Raw genomic sequence first — 17,030 nt, forward strand, 5'->3', positions numbered from 1 at the left:
CCGGGCGCTGAGCAGGCATTCGGCAGTGCCCTCTGTCACCAGCCGTGGGACCTCTCTGTCTCAGTTTCTCCCCCTGTACAATGGGAGCAGTAATTGGCCCTCCTTTCTAGGGCTGTTGTGAAGCTTGGGAGAGCTCATGTTTGGCAGAAATGGCAAGAGAAAGGCCTGACATGTAGTGACTGCTCGGGAAATGTCATCGTTCCTACGGGGGGATCGGAGGATGCGGGGACAGAGAGGGAGCCTGGCGTGGGCACAGCTGTTCTGAGGAGACTCCTGCCAGCGTTTGGCCCTGCAGTTGGCCTTCAAGACTGTGCCATACGGGTTGGACAGGGACAGGTGTTCCGGGCAGAAGGACAGAGACCCAGGGCGCCCAGGAGGTAGACTAGCCCAGGCGGGGGGGGGGGGGGGGGGGGAGGGGCTGGTTGGTGCATCTGCCAGAAGAGCCACAGGTTGCAAATCCAATGGTACCTTGCATTCGTACCTTCATTCATTGAGCTCCTGCTGTATGCTAGGAACTGGACATGGAGCACAGACCAACCCCTGGCACCATGGAACTCACGGCCTGGCGGGGAGATAGTAGAGCCATAGAGTGTGGCCCATGTGCGGAAGGACAAGTTCGGCCTCCTCGCGGTTGGGAGCTGGGAAGGCTTCCCGCATGCGCAGCCGGGGGCAGACAGCGGGAAGGGCAGCGGGAGCGGCTCAGGCCAGCGCCCAGAGACAGCAGCGTGTCTGGGGGCGGATCCCGTGGGTCGTGCAGATGGAGCAGGAACCCGGGTCTGGAATCAGAGCTCTCTGGGCCCCCCCCATGCAGAGTCTGGGTGGGGGGACTTCGGGACTGACCCAGGACAGGGGTCCACGTGGGGGTAAGGCCTGCCCCCTTCAGCCACCGGCAGAGCATGGTGGCCAAGGGCAGATGTGGCCTTTCTCCTGTCCCTTCTGCCTGGCAGCTTATACTGACTACCTGCTATGTGCAAACTGCCTACTGTGTGCGGGTTCCACGCATGCCGTGACGTGCGAAGATGTCGACTGTGTGCCGAGCACCTGCCCAGCGGGGGCAGAGGCACCTGCTGTGTCTAGGTAGTCTGCCACCGTCAGCCGCAGGTCTCCACCGTGGCCCGGAGGTGGCAGGGGCAGCCTCTCGCTGCTGCGGTCCTGCAGCTGTGCCCAGCGTGCCGGGCTACATGAAGGGCAGGGGCCCGTGGAGTGGCGTGAGGCAGGAGAAACCCCGATCCTGGGTTCAGATCTCCACCCACCTTGAGCCCCCTTTCGAGGAATCCTTAACAGACAGCTTGCGGGGTGGACACGACACTGTCACCGCTTGACAGTTGAGGAAATGGAGGTTCAGAGGGCCCTAATCAGGTGACAGGCCGATATGTGGCGCGCTTTGTAATGTGAGCCCCAGGAGAGCAGGGTTCTGTCTCATTCACCCTCGTACCCCAGGCCTGGCGCACAGTAGGCCCTCGGTGGTGTTTGCGGCGAGGGGCACATGTGGGAGTAGATGGAGGTGGCATTCGTCCCCAGGCTCATGTGGCTCTGCAACCTGTGCTCCTGAGCCGCTGGCGTCTGCCCAGGGCGTGCTCAGGGGACTCTGGGTGCCCGGCTTCGCACGGAGGAGCCGGGAGAGCGCTGCTCCTTCTCGGTCACCCATACGTCATCCCCAGCAGGGGCCCCGGCCCAGCCAGGCTTAGGAGGACAGAAGGACAGTCCTGATGGTGACTGCAGAGGTCTGAGCTATTTAGCACTGCAGATGCAAAGAGGTGGCACTCGGTGCCATTTTGATTGTCCTGTGCCTGAGGAAGGGCCCTCCAGCCAGGGGAGGAGGAGGAGGCCCCCGTCGAGAGGGGTCTGCCTGTCCTGAGAGTACCCCATCCGAGCAGGAGACACCTCTGCACCCCATGAGCCTTGTAAATTTATTCCTCTTTGTCGTTTTATATTTATTTTTGCAGACGCCAGTGGTACGCTCGTACTGTAGCAGCGAGATAGCAGAGACAGCAGCCGCCCTGCTGATGCTCTTCCTGGCTTTTAAGGCCTTCATGTTTATTAGCTCAGTTCATCCGCATAACACTCCTAGAGAGTAGGCAGGATCATGTCACCGTTTTACAGATGGGGAAACTGAGGCAGATGGAAATCAAGTAACTCACTTAAGGTCACACAACTAGTAAGTGGTGGTGCCGGGATTTGAACCCAGGCTCCAAAATCTGTGTTCTTTTCTTTTTTGAGACAGACTCTCTGTTGCCCAGGCTAGAGTGCCGTGGCATCAGCATAGCTCACAGCAGCCTCAAACTCCTGGGCTCAAGTGATCCTCCTGCCTCAGCCTCCCGAGTAGCTGGGACGGACTACAGGCATGAGCCACCACACCTGGCTAATTTTTTCTAAATATTTTTAGGTGGTCAATTAATTTCTTTATATTTTTAGTAGAAATGGGATCTTGCTCAGGCCGGTTTTGAACTCCTGACCTTGAGCCATCCTCCCGCCTCAGCCTCCCAGAGTGCCAAAATCTATGTTCTTAACCCTGTTTTCTAGAGATAAGTAGTAACAGTCTTCCTCGGGTACTTGGCCCCTGCCTCCCCTCCCCCCACCCCCATCCGGTTCCTCTGCAGAGGTCACCCCTGCTTCAGGATGGGTTTGCCTCCGCATTTTAATTTTTATGCATAAAAATTAGTTCAGTTTTATGTGTGTTTATGTGGATAGGATTATACAGTTCGTGGTGTTCTGTAGTTTGTTTTTTTGCTTCATGGGGTGCCTTAGGGCTCTCCCGGAGGCGGTGGAACAGCTCTGCCTCATCCTTCCCAACTGCTGCAGCGCATTTCAGCCTGTGGATGTAGCAGTGTAGGTCACTAGTCTTCCGCTGCCAGGCATTTGGGTTGTGACTGATTTTTCCCTATTACAAACATTGAGGCAGGAAGCGTCTATCAGGGAAGTGTTCGGTACGCACCTTTCTGCATATGAGCAAGTGTTTCTCTTGAATATTTAGAAGAGCGATTACTGGGTCTAAATCTCATTCTGCCAAATTGTACTCCAAAAAGGCTGCACTCCTCCGGAGACCCAGTAACACTGTGGGGGTAGTGCCCATTTTACCACATCTTCACCAGCACTGGGTATTATGGTCATTTTTTATTTTCGCTGTTGTGCTGGCTCTTGGGGCTGGTTTGGAGTCGTCATATGCCATGTGCTGCCTGTCTGCTCACTCCTTTGTCACTCGCTCCCCACGTGTCTTTCAGCCTGGCCGCCCCACCTCGGTCTCCGCCATGAACGGGCCCACCCTGCAGCCGTCCTCGGCCTCCCCGGCCTCCCTTGCTGCGACAGCGGCGTCCCCGTCTCCGCGGGGCTGGAGCGAGTTCTGCGAGCTGCACGCGGTGGCTACGGCGCGGGAGCTGGCCCGCCAGTACTGGCTCTTCGCCCGCGAGCACCCGCACCACGCGCCCCTGCGCGCCGAGCTCGTGTCGCTGCAGTTCACCGACCTGTTCCAGCGCTACTTCTGCCGCGAGGTGCGCGAGGGCTGGGCGCCCGGGCCGCCGGGACCCCGCCACGCGCCGGCGCGCGACTACCGGGAGACCGGCCGCGGGCCCGCCGCCAAGGCCGAGGCGCCCCAGGCCGAGCCGGGCCCGGGCCCCGCCGCGCCCGCCCTGCCCAAGGCCCGCAGCTCCGAGGAGCTGGCCCTGCCGCGGCCCACCGGCCCCTGCTCCTTCCAGCACTTTCGCCGCAGCCTCCGCCACATCTTCCGCCGCCGCTCTGCCGGGGAGCTGCCCGCGGCCCCCGCCGCTGGTGCCCCCGGGGAGGCGGGCGAGGCCCCGGCCAGGCCTAGCCTGGCCAAGAAGCTCCTGCCCTGGAGTCTGGCCCGGGAGCCACCGCCCGAGGCCCTCAAGGAGGGGGTGCTGCGGTACAGCCTGGCCGACGAGGCCTCCATGGACAGCGGGGCGCGCTGGCAGCGCGGGAGGCTGGCGCTGCGCAGGGCCCCGGGCCCGGACGGCGGCGGCCCCGAACGCGTGCTGGAGCTCTTCGACCCGCCCAAGGTAAGCCCCCTGCGCAGGTTGCGCACCGCGCCAGCCGCCTGTCATCCTCCGTGTTGGGAGCACGGCCGTGGGGAGGGGTGACGGTTTTCCAGCTGGTGGCTGCAAAGTGCCCAGGGGGAAGTATGCCCTTTTACAAATGAACCTTCAACTTTAGAATCAGCGTAGATTTACAGTAAAGTTGCGAAGATAGAAGCGTTCGTTTTCACACTGCACCCAGCTTTACCCGATGTGATCGTCTTACTCTGCTGTGTGTGTTTGTCACGACTAAGGAACCAGCATTAGTGCCTTACTGTTAACTGCGCTCCACGGTTTCTCTGGGTTTTGCTGGTTTTTCCTTAATGTGGCTTTTCTGTTCCAGCATGCCACCTGGAATACTGCATGAGATTTAGTTGTCTGCTTTAGGCGCCTCTCGGCTGTGACAGTTGCTAAGTCCCTGGTTCTGATGGCCTGGACGGTTTTGAACAGTACAAGTCAAGGATTGTGTAGAATGTCTAGGGACGTCTCTTTTGATTCTTATTTGAGTGTCACTGGGCTGGTGGTGGCAGGTTGGTCCAAGGCCTTTGAAAACCCTGACTGTGACAAATAGATGTTTTATTTCTAGAAGGTTCAAAACTGTCCTAGAATTCCTTTGTACCTCCCGTATGTTGTTGATGTTTTGTTTTTGTTCAAGTTTAAAAAACTGCGCCCTTTTCCTTCACAACCGGCTAAATTCCCACCGTGCAGCTGGGCCTGGTGTCGCCACATTCTGCAGCTGCGACTTTGAGTCGGGTGTACAGAGTTGACAGGACCGTGCGGCTTTTTTTTGTTGTTTTTTTGGGTTTTCTTGAGATAGTCTCACTCTGTTGCCCGGGCTAGAATGCCGTGGCGTCAGCCTAGCTCACAGCAACCTCAAACTCCTGGGCTCAAGCGATCCTCCTGCCTCAGCCTCCCGAGTAGCTGGGACTACAGGCATGCGCCACCATGCCTGGCTAATTTTTCTATATATTTCTAGTTGGCCAATTAATTTCTTTCCATTTTTAGTAGAGATAGGGTCTCACTCTTGCTCAGGCTGGTGTCGAACTCCTGACCCTGAGCAATCCGCCCGCCTCGGCCTCCCAGAGTGCTAGGATTACAGGCGTGAGCCACCGAGCCCGGCCAACCGTGCGGCTTTAATTCCTTTCTCGCCGGGGTCCTGTGGTGTGCCAGGGCCTTGCTCGGCAGCGGGGCCTCGGCCTGGGGTTGGCAGCCAGCAGGGGTGGCCCAGGCCCGGGGTCGTGTGCATTTGTCGCTAGATGCCTGCCGAGCGTCTGCTCTGTGCCACACGTGCTTCGTCCTGGGAAGCTCAAGTTCCAGTTCTCGCTCTTGCTCAGGCTGGCCCGCAGGTGTGATTTCTGTCCCTGAATGTCACGGGAACGGGAGCACACAGTAGGTCGCCGTTATTTCTGGCTGCCTTCGCCCAGGTAGTGTTGCAGCGATTCGTCGTGCTCTTAAACACGTGTCAGTAACACGTTTCCTCTGATCGCTGGGTAGTCTGCTCCTATATTGACGTCCCAGAGTCACACACTTGATTTGTACCATCCTCCGTTGAATATTTGTGTCGTTTCTATCTGGGGACCTTTATGAATAGTGCCATGTTATGAAATTTGCATTTAGGTCTTTGTGTGGACATACGCTTTCATTTCTCTTGGGTAGATTCCTAGAAATGGCATTGCTAGGTCCCATAGTAAGTGCACATGTACCTTTATAAGAAATTGGCTGGGGCCGGGCGAGGTGGCTCACGCCTATAATCCTAGCACTCTGCCAGGCTGAGGCGGGCGGATAGTTCAAGGTCAGGAGTTCGAGACCAGCCTGAGCAAGAGTGAGACCCGGTCTCTACTAAAAATAGAAAGAAATTAATTGGCCAACTAAAAATATATAGAAAAAAAAAATTAGCCGGGCATAGTGGTACATGCCTATAGTCCTAGCTACTTGGGAGGCTGAGGCAGCAGGATCGCTGGAGCCCAGGGCTGTGAGGTTGCAGTGAGGTAGGCTGACGCCATGGCACTGTAGCTTGGGTGACAGAGTGAGCCCCTGTAGCTTAAAAAAGAAGAATTGCCAAACTTTTCCCAGAGAGGCTGCACCGTTGTGGGTCCCGCCAGCAGCGTGCGAGTTCTGGCTTCGCGTTCCGCGTCCTTCCCAGCACTTGGTGCTCAGTGTCATCGGTGGGTGTGTGCTGGTGTCTCAATGTGGCTTTAATTTGCATTTCCCTGATGACTCACCAAGGTCAAGCACCTTTTCATATGTGTACCGGCCATTGGAATGCGCTGGTTTGTGGAGTGCCTGGTGTTTGCATGAGTTTCTGTCCGCATGGATTAGTAGGAGCGTTTCCGTAATCTGGACGCTGTCTTTGCCGTGAACTGCATTTCCTGCCCCGTGGGCCGCCTGTTCGGGAACTGCAGTTGCTAATGCTAATGAAGTCCGGTTTATCAGTCGCTTTCTTTTATGTGTCCTGTCTTTGCTTTTTGTGTCCTGCTTAAGAAATCTTTGCCTACCCAGCATCATGAAGATATTTTCTTTGTTCTTAGAAGCTTTGTTGTCGGGGCTGCCTCGTTTTGGACTGTGAGCCCCTTTGCACTTAGTTTTTGTGTCTCATGGGAGGTGGTGGCCATGGCTCTTCTGCATATGAATGCCTGGTTCTCCCTGCACCATCTGCTGAGCGATCATCTGTCCCTGTCCTGCAGGGCCACCTGCATCCCGCAGCCAGTGTACCTCCACGTTGGGCTGTGCTTCTGCACTCCGTTCTGTCCCATTGGCCCATATGTCTGTCCTCACGCCAGCACCACACTGTCTTTATTACTCAAGTTTCATAGTCTCAAGGAGGTGACTTTTGGACAGAGTTTAATTGTGAGTCAGAGTTGCTGGGCAGTCCAGGCAGAGGGAACAGCATGTGCAAAGGCCCTGAGGTGGGGAAGTGATCAGCACGTTTAGAAGAAAGAACAACAGGCCAGCGTGGTGGGAACACAGAGGGAGATGGCAAGTGGGGAAGGACATGAGGCCTGAAGACCCACGTGAGGACTTAGCATTTTATTCCAAATACAACTGGAAGGCGTCAGAAAAATGCAAGCACAGATAAAAACTCTTTTCTTGTCATTTATAAAAAATCTCGAGGCTGTGACATCTTGAAAGCCCAAATTCATGGTGTTATCTGTGTGACATTGTGGGGTTTACTGTGAAACTTAACTTTAGGCCGGACACGGTGACTCACGCCTGTGATCCTAGCACACTGGGAAGCCGAGGCAGGCGGATCATTGGAGCTCAGGAGTTCGAGACCAGCCTGAGCAAAAGTGAGACCCCATTCTCTACTAAAAAATAGAAAAAATTAGCTGGGCATGGTGGCACACACCTGTAGTCCCAGCTGCTCTGGAGGCTGAGGCAGAAGGATCAAAGAGCCCAGGAGTTTGAGATTGCTGTGAGCTACAATGACACTACTGTACTCCAGCCTGGGTGACAGAGTGAGACCCTATCTCACTCAAAAATAAATAAATAAATAAATAAAGCAAGGAGCTTCCACTGCTTAAAATAACCCATCTTAGAAAACCATGCGTCAGGCTGGTTCTGAGGACTGAGTCAGCTGTTCTCCCTGCCCCGGGTCTCAGGCAAGTGACATCGCCTGCCTGAGACTCAGGCTGCCTCTGGACAGCGGGGCTGCGGGGAGCCCCACCGGAGGGCGCAGTCTGAGCCCCTGGCACTGAGAGGGTGAGTGTGTGTTATGTTGTCGCGTGCTGTCATGGTGTGCTGGGGTGATGACGTGGGGCCGGGCGCACAGGCTCATTTCCAGAGTCTCCAGGGCCCTGATAGTGGCAGTCGGATCCCTCAGGGCTCTGCCCTCGGGAGAAGCCGGGGCACCGGGGACTCGGCAGGAGTGGTGGGGGCCTGGGTTGTCGCCACCAGCTGGCAGCCCTGTGGGGCCCCTCCCGGCCCCTGGCAGCAGGTCCAGCCAGGCTCTGGCTTCACTTCCCTCGGCTTCCGGCTGTTCTTGGCTGTTTCCCACAGCGACACAGAGTGTCCGCTCAGCCCACAGTCTCCAGGGCGCCTGCCAGGTTGTCAGCCTTGACCTCTGACCTCTGACCCTGGCGCTGGCTGTGACAGCAGCCTCACACAATAGGAGCAGAAGATCTGCAGCCATCGGGTGGGGGTGACGGGCTCTGTCATGCAGAGGGCGCCCAGAGGGACCAGGGAACAGAGGCCATCTGCCCAGAGCAGAAAGAGACTTTGAGGACAAGACGGAGGACAGCTGCCCACGATGTCACTTGAGCCTCAGCCAGCAAATGCTTCCCAGAAGTCAGAGGACAGGTGGCCAGAGGCTCGTGCATCAGCCTCAACTGGAGTTGGGTCCCAGTTCCACCTGTGACCTGCTGTGTGACGCTCAGCCTGTCCCCTCCTCGCTCAGAGACTCAGTTGGCTCATCTGGAAAGGACGGGTGATGGCAGCCACCTCAAGGGTCACTTAGGGCTGCGGGGAGGGGGTGTGCAAGAGGAGCCACAGCCTGCCGTGGGGGGTTGGTTGCAGGAGACGTCTGTCTCCCCAGGTCAGGAGGTGGGTACAGAAGTTACAGCTTTCTCTGGTTTCCGTGTTGTCCCTGCAGGTGGCCACCGATTGCTGGTGCTTGAGAGGACGGGAGGGGGTTGCCTCTGCTGGGAGGCGGAGGTTGCCTCTGCCAAGGGGCAGGCGGTGCTGGCTCTAGAAGGCCTGGGTGAAGGAGTCCTAGGCTGAGGAAATGGCTGGTGCAAAGGCCCTGGGGTAGGCGTGAATCAGGCAGGTTTGAGGAATAACCGAGCAGCAGGGCTGGGTGTGGGGGAGCAAGGAGGGATGAGGCTGGAAAGGTGAGGGAGCGGCTTAGGTGAGGCCATGTCGGCTACATGGAGGACTTTAGGTTTTATGTTGAGAGTAATGGGAACAATGGCAGGATTTAGGCCCAGAGGGCCTGAGTCACTGGCCATCTACTTGGTGGTGGGAGTGGGGTGGAGGAACCCCTGGAGCTACCGGTGGTCTCCATGCAGGCTGGCCATGGGAGAGTTCTTCTAAAAAGACCTTGGGGTCTCCATGGCCACCAGTCCTGCAGCTCCTCCCTCCCCTGGGGCAGGGCCAGGGTGGGGAGCAGTGTATATATGCGGGAGAAAGGTGTGACCCTTGTCCCCACCCACATGAGGGGCAGGCCAAGCCTGTAGCAAAAGATTAACAAGAGAAAAGCAGGCCCTCCTGGTGGCTCACGCCTGTAATCCTAGCACTCTGGGAGGCCCAGGCTGGCGGATTGTTTGAGCTCAGGAGTTCGAGACCAGCCTGAGCAAGAGCCAGATCCCATCGCTACTAAAAATAGAAAGAAATTAACTGGACAACCAAAAATACATATAGGAAAAATTAGCTGGGCATGAGTGAGACCCCCGTCTCTACTAAAAATAGAAAGAAATTAACTGGACAACCAGAAATACATATAGGAAAAATTAGCCGGGCATGAGTGAGACCCCCATCTCTACTAAAAATAGAAAGAAATTAACTGGACAACCAAAAATATATATAGAAAAAATTAGCCGGGCATGGTGGCGCATGCCTGTAGTCCCAGCTACTTGGGAGGCTGAGGCAGGAGGATCATTTGAGCCCAGGAGCTTGAGGTTGCTGAGAGCTAGGCTGACGCCACGGCACTCTAGCCCAGGCAACAGAGTGAGACTCTGTCTTAAAAAAACAGAGCAAGCCCCAAGAGAAAAGCACAACAGAGTTACTGAGTTTGAGTTTTACATGATGAGGGAGTTCAGACTCCATGAAGAAGGACAGACGTGTCTGATCGAGGGGTGACAGGCCTGTCCTCAGATGCTTACTGGCCCCTGCACCGACCATCCCTCTTCCGGGTGCAGAGCAGCTGCCCGGCCAGATGGGGTGGGTGACAGAATTTCTTTGTGGCCAGAGCTGACACAGGAGGGGAGGTTGGAGAAATATTTCTAGGCTTTTATGGCTGGCTGTGGGGAAGAAGGTTCTAGTTTCTGTGACCCACCACGGAGAAGAATATTCTGGTTCTGTGTCTTGTTTCCAGGGAGAACGAGGGACCAGAGGCTGGGAGGGCAGTGGGAGCTTCGCTCCGGAGCAGACGGCGGCCTCCCAGCGCCCTCCGGGTCGGGGACGCGCGTGCCGGGCTCCGTGCTTGGCGTCCCGTGTTCTGAGCCCGGCGCTGAGCACGTGCAGTGGCAGCCTCCTGCTCCTGGCGCTGCCGTAAACCCTTGGACTCCGTGAGTGCAGGCCACTGGCCCGTTGGGCAGCTGAGGAACCGGACGCTGGGGGAGGCAGAGACGCACCCAGGCTCCTGACCCCCAAGCCCCAGGCCATCTGTGGAGCTGGCTCAAACCAGAGGGTGTGGAATGCCAGCCCAGGCCAGGCCTCAGGGGCACCGTCTCGCCTGGCAGTTACAGGACAAATGAGGACATTGGATTGGTTGCCAATATTTAAAAACATAAAATGGAGAGATCTCACATAAGAATCAGACTTCAAGGCAGGCGTGGTGGTGCGCGCCCAGAAGCCCAGCACTTTGGAAGGCTGTGGAGGTGGGTGGCTTGAGCCCAGGAGTTTGAGACCAACCTGGACAACATAGTGAGACCCTGTCTCATAAAAAGAAATAAAAATAAGACCCAGACTACTGGTTTCTCTTATAAAATCAGAGGATCGGGCGGTGCCAAGCTGGCACTCTGGGAGTGGGCCCCAGCCTGTGCCAGCTGCCGCAGTGGGCCAGCCTGACAGAGGCAGTGGGGGTCGGGCCCTGGGGGAGGGGGCAGATGCTAGAAACAGCCATGGGGCCAGGCGTGGCTGACCTTGGGCACAAGGCCTTCCCTGAGAGCCGGGTGTCCCATTTCAAATGGAGCATAACCAATCTTCTGGGCCTCAGTTTCCTTATATACCTTGGCCTAGGTTGGCCAAGATGGTCTTAAGCCCTGGCGGTTCTGGGGGCCGAGCTTCAGTTTCCCTTATCTGTATAGCAGGGCCGATGCGGGAGTTCTGACAACTGTTGGAAAATGCCAGCATGTACTGGCTGTCATTATGTGTCAGGCTGTACTGACCTGGCTTCATTCAAGCCTCAGAGCGGCCCCATGCACGTAGGTGCTGTAATTATGCCCATTTCACAGATGGGGAAACCAAGGCCAAGAGAGTTAAGGTGGCTTGCCCAAGGTCACACAGCTTGTGAAGGGACAAGAGGGGCTTAGAACCCAGGCAGTTGGACTGGACTGGGCCTGGTGAGCCCTCAGAAGGACTTCCTGTTGTTCCTGTGGGTGGAGCTGTTTAACCAGGGGCCCTGCCCGGTGGGGACACCTGTTTCTGGCTCTCCAACCCTTTTGTCCAGTGCCACAATTTTACAGATGGGGACACTGAGGTGCAGAGGCTGGCCTGTGCCCCCCTCAGCTGGCACTAGGACCTGGTGGGCCCAGCGCACCCAGTGATGCAAGCCTGGAGAGGGGGTGGGGGATGCCCTGGGGGGACTCAGCGCACAGCCCTTGAGCCCCCACCTGCACCCCGGCCTCAGGTCCTGGGGAGGAAGTGGTGTGGCCGGGCCTGGCCTTGTGGGGGTGGGGCGTTGGGGCAAGTGTGGTTCAGAGCTGTCCCCGTTCTGCTCCCCCTGAGCCAGGTGTCCTTGGGCGAGTGGCCTGGCCTTGCTGGCCTCGGGATTCTCACCTGTGCCGTGGGTGGGCACGGGCCTGCCTGGGGCCGCGGCTGCAGGAGGGCTCGGGTGCACGGGGCCTTCACCGCCCACTGGGTGCCCCTGGAGCTCTTCCCGGCAGGCGCCGTCGTCCCACCTGCTGTGCAGAGGAGGAAACTGAGGCTGGGAGCGGCCACAGGAGCCTGGCTGTGGGCCCAGGGCCTGGGCGGGGGACGCAGGGAGCCACCCCCAGCGCCCGCCTCGGTGTGTGGGAAAGAGGAAGCAGAGAGAAAGGGACGTCCGCCGGGGCCTGGCGGTTTCCTCTCAGGCAGGAGTGTGGGGGGAGGGGGTGGCAGGAGGGGCTGGGTTCTGCTTCTGCCCCTTGGGAGCCGTGTGACCTCGGGAAAGGCACTCTGCCCTCCTTGTGCCTCAGTTTCCTCAAGTGAAAAGAGCTAATAATGGCCCCCGCCGCAGGATCAGCTGACCTGCTGTCTGTGGAGCGCCATCGTTATTGTCCTGTCATCTGTCAGTTTCAGCGTGACAGGCACTGCATTTGATACATCCCGCGGAAGCCTCACCACAAACCCTGTGAGGTGGGGATAGTAATTCCTCAAAGGAGGCACAGAGAGGGAGAGAGACTTGCCCAGGGCCACACAGCTGAGAGACAGAAGAGCCAGGAATGGCGTCCCGAGTGGGCTCGCCAAGGCCGGGGCGTTTGTGTTTAGGTCCCCAAACAGGCGAGAAGGCGCCTGCCCTCCACCGAAGCCCAGTGGATCTTCGTGGCTCGGAGCCCAGATGTCCCCCTGGGCAGACAGGGGCTTAAGAGGCCGGTGGCTGCCCGGTCCCACCTCTCCCTGGTAGGCCCGGGGCAGGTGGCTGCCCGCTCGCTCTGCCGTGGGACCTGGGCAGGTCCCAGCGCTCCCTGAGCTGTGCGGTGGGCACCCAGAGGGCTGGGGCTGGGCCTTCCGCGCTGTGCGGGAGGGGCATGGGGTGGGCCGGGCCCCAGCCGTGCAGCCCCCATCTGTCCTCTTACTGGGGTTCCGTGTAAAGTCATTTTTGAAAAAGTGCTTTGCTGCTTAGCAGAAACCCCCGACTGCGCTGAGACCGCGGGCAGATGGTATCTGTGTGTTTCCTTTCGGCACAAATTCTGTGAATCCACAGGCTAGAAAGTGCCCCGAATCCAGCGAGGGGAGGGGGCTAACGACATGAGTTACTGTCACCTGTCCTGGCACCGCTGGGGCCACGTCCAGCCTCCCCCACCCCCACCCCCCTGTCCTGCTCCTGGGCCATGTGCTCGCTAGCGTCTTGGGCGCTGGTCTTGTATCCTGTCTGTCTGTGGGGCTGGGTTTTGGGAAGAGACCAGAGACCACCGTGGAGTCATTCGGGGCTGTGGGCTCGGCAGCTATGGGCTCAGGGTCTGGGGGCCAAAAGTTAGGTACTGGAGAAAGGCCGATGGACGGGTTTGGGTTCAGATCTTGCCACTTGTGCCCTTGCTCTGTGGCTCTGGGCCAAAAACTTGGCCTCCCGGAGCCTCTGTTGCTCACTTGGAAAATGGGATGCCCGTGCTCGCCTTGCTGGCTTGCTTTGAGCCCAGTACAGGCTCAGGGAGAACTTGGCACAACGTGTTCCCACCCTGAGGGGCAGAAGAAGGGGAGAGAAGCCACCGGATCCCAGGGTGGGCCCCCAGGCGCCCTCCCAGGGTGGGCAGCAGGCTGGGGCCCCTCCGCGCTGCTGGAAATCCCCCACCATCCTTTGTGAATGGAAAAGGAAACCGAATGCTCTAGAAAAGGTCTCTGCACTCTGAGTGCTGGCCCTGGGGGTGGGGGGGCTTCCTCCCCTAGCGCAGGGGGGGCCTCCTTAACTTCCTTTTTGGGGCACCACACCCCTTTTTCCTACCTACCCTCTGCATTGGGGAGGCGGCCACAGACCCCGCTGACTGTTCCGCCTCTGGGACCCGTGGGTGACGGCCACAGGGGAGGCTGGGGCCACCAGGCCTCTGCCCCTCGCGGTGGGGGCCGCCGGGATCCCCCGCCCCACCCGACCACAGCCCTGCGCGCCCCCTCCCAGCACGGGCGGGTAGAGAGAGAAGCCTCTGGGGAACCCTCTGGAACTGGGGGCCCTCCTTTGTCTCATCTAAAAACCTCACGTAATCTAGGAAACGGCTCTGGCTTGCCGAGGGCCTCCCTCTCTGAGTTCTTCATGATTTTCTTTTGATTTTGTTTTTTCAATTAGTAAAAGCTCACGGCAGAAATTATAAAAAAACAAAAAACCTTGAAAAACCATACACAATCCCAGAATCCAGAGAGCACTAGCATTTCTAGTTCAGTAGATGCCATTATAACAGTCTGTTTCTTGTCTTTTTGGTCTTTTTAAATCTAACTTTGCCTCCACCGGCACGCTGCGACTGTCTGCGCCGTCCTCCTTCCTCCCGCAGTCCCCGGAGCCCAGACCTGGCTGGACACCCAGGCAGGAGCTTCGGCACAAACACCCGGCCTCTGGGCCTGACAGTCTTCATGCTATTTTGCTACTGCTTTTTTCACTTTCACACGTCTTGGACATTTTTCTGTATTCTTAAATATTTTTCAAGAATGTTTTCTTTTTTTATGTAACTGGCTGCAGAGTAGTCCACTGGCACAGGCCGTGGCAGATGTGTCCAGTCCCCTTTCTTTTTTTTTTTTTGAGACAGAGTCTCACTTTGTTGCCCAGGCTAGAGTGAGTGCCGTGGCGTCAGCCTAGCTCACAGCAACCTCAATCTCCTGGGCTCAAGCGATCCTGCTGCCTCAGCCTCCCGAGTAGCTGGGACTACAGGCATGCGCCACCATGCCTGGCTAATATTTTATATATATATTTTTTAGTTGGTCAGTTAATTTCTTTCTATTTTTAGTAGAGATGGGGTCTTGCTCAGGCTGGTTTCGAACTCCTGACCTCGAGCAATCCGCCCGCCTCGGCCTCCCAGAGTGCTAGGATTACAGGCGTGAGCCACCGCGCCCGGCCCAGTCCCCTTTCTTACCTAGACCCGTTCCTATCATTTCTGACTTTCTTGCTAGTGTAGATAACGCGGCGATGACCATCTTGGTACCCGTCTCTGATTATCTCCTTTGGCGAAATTGCTAGAAGGGGAGAACTGGCTCTCGCTTTATCGGCACTTGTCATACACCCTGGCTTGCTTTCTCTCTCACAAAGCTTGAGATACAATTCATTGGTTTTTAATATATTTACAGAGTTGTGCAACCCTCGCCATAAGCTAATTTTAGACTATTTTCATCATCTCAAAAGGAAACTCTTGTACCCACGAACAGCCGCTCCCACCGCCCCCCCCCAGCCCCCGGGAAGCGCTCGCCCACTCCGCGTCCGGGGGTCGCCCACGCTGGACACCGCGTGTGAACGGAACGTACGGTCTTCGCGCCTGTCTTCTTGCACGCAGCCTCACGTTTTTAAGGTCATCCGGGTTGTGGCACATGTCAGTATTTTGTTTCTTCATAGCTGAATAACATTCCGTTGTGTGGATTCGCCACATTTTGTCCATTCCACTGCTGGGCGTCACGTTGTTCCCACTATCGGCTGTTATGAATGATGCTGCTGTAACACTCCCGTATAAGTTTGTGTGTGGATATATATTTTTCTTGGGTACATGTGAACATATCTAGGACTGGGATGGCTGGGTTATCTGGGAGTTCTGAGTTTACCATTTTGAGGAACTGCCAAACTGGTTTCCAGTGCAGCTCTACAACTTGTCATTCCCACCAGCAACCCACTGGGACTCGTTTCTCCACGTCCTCGCCATTCTAGTGAGTTAAGCAGTATCTTAACTGGGTTTGTATTTCTCTGGTGGCTCATGATATTGAACACCTTTTCATCTGCTTAGTAGCCATTAGCCATATTTTTAAGAGATGAGGTCTTGCTCTGTCACCCTGGCTGGAGTGTAGTGACATTAATGACATTATTATAGCTCACTGCAGCCTCAAACACTTGGACTCAAGCAACCCTCCCCCGTCAGCCTCTTGAGTAGCTGAGTCTATAGGTGTACACCACCACACCTGGCTAATTAAAAAAAAAAACAAAACTTATTTTTTTTAGAGATGGGGTCTTGCTATGTTGCCCAGAATGATCTCAAACTCCTGTCCTCAAGTGATCCTCCCACCTTGGCTTCCCAAAGAACTGGGATTACAGGTGTGAGGTACCGCACCCGGCCGTATTAGCCATTTCTAATACTTTTGATATATCCTTTTCAAATAGCCTTCCAGAAAGGTTATACCTATTTATCATCTCATCATCCTTGATGCCAGCACTGGGTATTACTTTAAAAGCCTTTGCCAACATCTGGGTGAAAAGTGGTTATCTAGTCTTTTCTGATTATGGGTGTGATTGGCCATTTCTCATTTTTTAAATTGGGATATAATTCACATACCATAAAATTTACTTAAAGTGTATCACTTCATTGGTTTCTAGTACATTTACACAATTGTGCGACCATCACCACTGTCTACTTCTAGAACATCACCCTAGAAAGAAACCCTGGACCTACTAGCAGTCAGTTCCAAATCCCCCCAGCCCCTGGCAACCACTAGTCTACTTTCCATCCCTATAGATTTTGATAGCTTCTCTTATGTTTCATGGTCATATACGTTTTTTGTGACTTGTCACGCATTTCCTTTGCATGCTCTTTTCCTGTACTGCCTGCCTTTTTCTTGATTTGCAAGTGTTCTTAACATAGCATGGATATTAGCTCTGTCACATGTTACAAGTATTTCCCTGGTTTCCCATTTGACTTCAGTTTTGCTCCTGAGTTTCTTGGCTTATGAAGGTTTGTAAATTCCAGGCAGTTAAATCCAGGACTCTCTTCCTTTATGGTTTTATTCTTTGCATTTCTGCTTAGAAAGGCCTTCCTCACCCGGGAATCAGATAAATAATTACTTAGGTTTTATTCCAGTTCTATCTAGGTTTCCTTTTCACTTTTAATTATTTAATCCAGCTGGCTTTTATTCTTTGTGGCTGGTGTCGTTTCCTGTTGTTTTGTGCTATCAGTGAGATGCTGTGTGTCAAGGTCTCACACATAGCAAGTGCTCAGTGAACACAAGCTAAAGATAACAGTATGACAACTCATGCCAGATGAGCGCATAAGGACTCAGGTTCCTGCACCTCCAAGTGGCTGGAGCGGGCGCCTGGCGAGGGGCCGCGGCACTGCGCGGCCGGGGGAGCCCCGCTGGCCCTGAGGGCCTCGCCCTCACCTCTTCTTCTGAATCATCATTCTTCGAAGGCAGGCAGTGGCCGCCGTCCATCCGGGGCTTTGGGGGATCCTCTTGGTGACCAGACCCCTCCCCTTGGGTGCACTCCCCCACCTGAGGCTGGTGACAGAGGTTATTTGCTGTTTCTTAACCACAGTG

The 17,030-nt window shown here is 55.9% G+C and overlaps 1 protein-coding gene across 1 annotated transcript in view; it reads left to right on the forward strand.

The window, feature by feature from the left end:
* Positions 1 to 432: 432 nt before the first annotated feature.
* SH2B3 (SH2B adaptor protein 3) overlaps positions 433 to 17,030 on the forward strand; it is a 29,199-nt gene continuing 12,601 nt past the window's right edge. The window contains exon 1 of the mRNA XM_012778384.3: positions 433 to 4,013. Within this exon, the coding sequence (XP_012633838.1) occupies positions 3,168 to 4,013 (846 nt within the window). The 5' untranslated portion in view covers positions 433 to 3,167. The remainder of the gene's footprint in view (positions 4,014 to 17,030) is intronic.

The sequence above is a fragment of the Microcebus murinus genome, chromosome 22, assembly GCF_040939455.1.
Source record: "Microcebus murinus isolate Inina chromosome 22, M.murinus_Inina_mat1.0, whole genome shotgun sequence".
NCBI lineage: Eukaryota > Metazoa > Chordata > Mammalia > Primates > Cheirogaleidae > Microcebus > Microcebus murinus.